The sequence below is a fragment of the Tupaia chinensis genome, unplaced genomic scaffold (genome assembly GCF_000334495.1).
Source record: "Tupaia chinensis unplaced genomic scaffold, TupChi_1.0 Scaffold000270_2, whole genome shotgun sequence".
In the NCBI taxonomy this organism is placed as follows: domain Eukaryota; kingdom Metazoa; phylum Chordata; class Mammalia; order Scandentia; family Tupaiidae; genus Tupaia; species Tupaia belangeri.
In genome coordinates this window covers 1,648,839-1,652,709 of record NW_006159751.1, presented here as the reverse complement: position 1 = coordinate 1,652,709, position 3,871 = coordinate 1,648,839, and the positions used below count along the sequence as shown (strand labels likewise).

Below are 3,871 nucleotides of genomic sequence, written 5' to 3'. Positions count from 1 at the left end.
TCGAAGTCCGCCGGCTCCGCCAGCAGCACGTCCCCCGTGCGGGTCCGCGGGCCGCTGACGTCGTGAGCTGTCCGCAGGCTCCTCACCGGCCCCGGAGGTGGCTCCTGGGCCGAGACCTGTGCGGCCACACATTCCGCCGGCGTAGCGGTCTCCACGGTCGCTAAGGCCGCCGGAGCTTCAAACGTGGCCGCCATGGTGGCAGCGCTGCCAGATCTCGCGGTACTTGAGTGGAGGCGGGGCGCCTGAGAGCGAGAAGAGGAAAAACTTTATTGGCAGTCTTCCCGCGAAGACACTGACACGCCTGGCCTGGAGGTGGCGGGGAGGGGCGGAAGTCGGAGGCTGAAATAGGCTGGCGAACACTGACAACGACAAAAATGTGGCCTGAAGAAGGCGGGAAAGAAGAGGACTGGAAAAATGAGGTACCGGTGTGTCGCCGCCTGTGGCCTGCAGAGGGCGCCGCCTGCCCGCGGTGGGGGCGCCTCCCGCCGCCGGCCCTCTTCTGGGCCAGAGCTGCCCGGGTCGCCGCCGCCGCCCTTACCACGCTCTTTGTGACGCGCCTGATGCGTCACTGCTCACTCCGCGTCCTGCGGCTCCTGGTCCTGAGCCTCGCCATAGCCTCAGTCCTGCTCCCAGGTCTTCCACGGAGCGTGGTCATCGCTCTGCGCACTCCATCTCGCTGCGGATAGGAGAGCGACCCCTAAGGAGCTGCACGCGGGCTTGCATAGGGCTGTCTGCGACTCGCTGTGTGCATCGCCGTGTCCCCAGGCCCCAGCAGGACACCTGGCACATAGTGAGCTCCCGATAAATTGAATTGCACTCAACCGAACCTGGGTCACAACTCTAAAATGTCCATCACCACTTCAGACCTGTCTCTGAAGTGTATTTTGGTACACCCGTCTGCTTACGCCTTATCTCCACTTAGATGTCTCATGGACATCTCAAGTTTAGAATGTCTTATGTGTGTTTTCCTCCCGCCATCATCTCGTGGGTGTGCAGTTAGCAGTCTCTGTCACGCTAACTGGCAGGAGATCTCTGCTCAGATGGCACCTTTTCAACACCCTATCTCAGACAGCTCCGCGATCCTGGCTGCTCCCTGTCCTTTCCTGTAACCTTTCCCACCCGTATTCTTTATTTTTCTTCATGACACCTATGACTACCTGCAAATGTGCTTGTCTGCCTCCCTTACTCAGAGGACAGTTACTTTTCTGTCTTGTTCTCCACTGTTTCCTTAGTAGGAAAACCAGAATCTGGCACACAGTGAATGTTCAGGGGCCAGGCGGTGGCAGAGGTAACAACTGGACCCAGGTCAGCTGAGACGAAGGGTGGCCCATGGTGCAAAGACCCTGTGCCCTCTTTCTCTCCTTCTCTGTATCTGTATTTCTCTCTCTCTCTCTACCTGTTGCGTGCATGTACACTGTCTCTCATAGAAGAAATCAACTTTTTAAAAGTTCAGTGAGTGGTCTTCCTGGTCAGTTTCTTCTCCATTCCAGCTGCGCAGTCCAGGAGTGCCAGAGTGAACTTTTTTAAGTGGTTATCAAGTGGTTCTGACCCTTTAGATGCCCTTTCTTTTCCACTTCACACTATAAATACTTCCAGCCTAACTCTTACCGTGGTGTTTACATGTCTATATCTCACACTAAATTAACTGTGAGCTCCTTAAGGACAGAAATTTTGTCATCCTAGGCACTCCAGCCCAGCACAAGCTCTTGGTGGACCTAATAAGCTTTGAATGGCTGGCACATTATTATTCAAAAATCTCTACTGGGTCTCTAGGCACACACCAGTGTTTCTGTAAACATACCAATCACTGTAGAAGAACCTGGCTCTCATCCCAAGAGAAACAAAAAGACTACTTTTTTAGAAAATAACATAGTTTTGCCTTTCTTGCTTCCTGGCCATCTTGGTGGCTGCTTTTGGTTGGGGGTCATCCCGCACCTAAGGCAGGAAGATGGTGGCCGCAAAGAAGAAGAAAAAGTCGCTGGAGTCGATCAACTCTCGGCTCCAACTTGTTACGAAAAGTGGGAAGTATGTCCTGGGGTACAAGCAGACTCTGAAGATGATCAGACAAGGCAAAGCCAAGTTGGACATCCTCGCCAACAACTGCCCAGCTTTGAGGAAATCTGAAATAGAGTACTATGCCATGTTGGCCAAAACTGGTGTCTATCACTGCAGTGGAAATAATGTTGAATTGGGCACAGCATGTGGAAAACACTAGAGTATGCACACTGGCTATCACTGATCCAGGTGATTCCGATATCATTAGAAGTATGCCCAAACAGACCAGTGAAAAGTAAATCATGCAACATTTTTCCCTTACAAGCTTTCCAGAGCTTGTTTTTTTTTAAAAAAAAGAAAGAAAGAAAAAGAAAATAAACATAGTTTTATAGGCATTCTGTTATTGCATTTGTTATAATGTTTTATAGGCACAAATATTGCAATAATGTTATTGAGAATAAACCACATTGCTATGCCTAAGAACACAAGGCAATAAAAATTTTTCCTCAGTAGTTAGAAGTTGTAACAGTATTGTTGACTATAATATTTAGTGCTCCTGACGATAAAGCACAAAGGCAGATGACCATTTAATAACTAGGTAAGGCCTGAGAGTAACATATGCAGAAATGGACTGCTCACCTCCTGGCCTCTTTGTCAGAGCAGCCCACCTACCTCCTCCAACCAGACCAAATGATGGCAACTCCTCAATGCTCCGTGACGTGTAACATCCCATTGCCTTTGCTTATGCTGTTCCATTTACCTGGAAAGCCTTTCCAGGGAGCTAGAGGAGGAGGAAATTCCTGTGAACTGAAGAGATAGTAGTGAGAAGTAGACTCATAGTGGATGCTGAAATTAGAATAGAACTGATCATTTTTGCAGTAGAGTCTTCTGAGCCCAGAAGGAAGGGAAACAACATAAATAAAGTCATGACATAAGGAGGCCCAGCCTGGAGGTGAGGATCAGTAGAGAAAGGTAGAAAAAAGGGGAACTACAGTTTAACAGCCTTTTTTTTTTTTTCATTTGACCTTCACAGCCACAAGGGGTAGGAAATTATATTATTGGGATCTAGTCCACAGACTTCTCTTTACTCATTTTTTAAAAATGTTTTAAATGTGATTTTCTTTATTCATGGCAGAGTACATATATGCACACATTGCAGTGAGAGGGGAATACCCTCCACAGGGTCTAGGCATACCACAATCTCCTCCTTCCAGTCCTCCAGACCTTAAACACTTAAACGTACTCAGCATGTTTTAGGTAACCAGGCTGGGAATTCAAATCGTGGTCATCACATTACGATCTAGCATCTGGGGGCTGGCAGGTGGTGGTTAAAGACTCCAGACCCACATGGCTGACCATGATTTGAGTCCTGGACCCAGCAGCTTGCTTTCTGACTTTCTCACGTTCTCTCTCTCTCTCTCTCTCTCTCTCTCTCTCTGTGTGTGTGTGTGTGTGTGTGTGTGTGTGTATGTATGTGTCTTTCTCTGATCAAACTAAAATAATAATAGTTAAATAAAATATTTTTTTAAAAAAAACTCTAGCTTCTGCTGAGCAGTATATTACCACTGTGCCACAGAGCCGGCCCCAATTCATTCTTTGCACAAAATCTTCTGAACACCTGCAATAAATCATCCAAAGGCTAGAGATACCAAGATGGAGTAAAGTAGCACAAACAGCCTTATTCACTGTGGCATGCAGGGTGCTGCTGGAAGCAAGGAAGAGCCAAGCAGTCAGGTCTACGTTTGCTTGAATGTAAGACCCCAAGACAGACATGAACTTACCCAAGATAGAAGTTCATTTTGACCTTTTGGAGGAGTCTGGAGAAAAGACTGATACAACAACTCTGGTCCACAAAGACTTCCCAGGCACCCAGGCT

The 3,871-nt window shown here is 48.1% G+C and overlaps 1 protein-coding gene and 1 pseudogene across 1 annotated transcript in view; one reads left to right on the top strand and one right to left on the bottom strand.

Annotated features, from left to right (window-relative positions):
- Positions 1–521, bottom strand: part of DDX20 (DEAD-box helicase 20) — a gene marked incomplete in the record, with an annotated part of 13,344 nt that extends 12,823 nt beyond the window's left edge. The window contains 2 exon segments of the mRNA XM_014588230.2: positions 1–242; positions 424–521. Coding sequence (XP_014443716.1) covers positions 1–194 — 194 coding nt within the window.
- Positions 522–678: 157 nt separating this feature from the next.
- LOC102476188 (60S ribosomal protein L30 pseudogene) lies at positions 679–2,384 on the top strand (annotated as a pseudogene).
- The last annotated feature ends 1,487 nt before the right edge of the window (positions 2,385–3,871 follow it).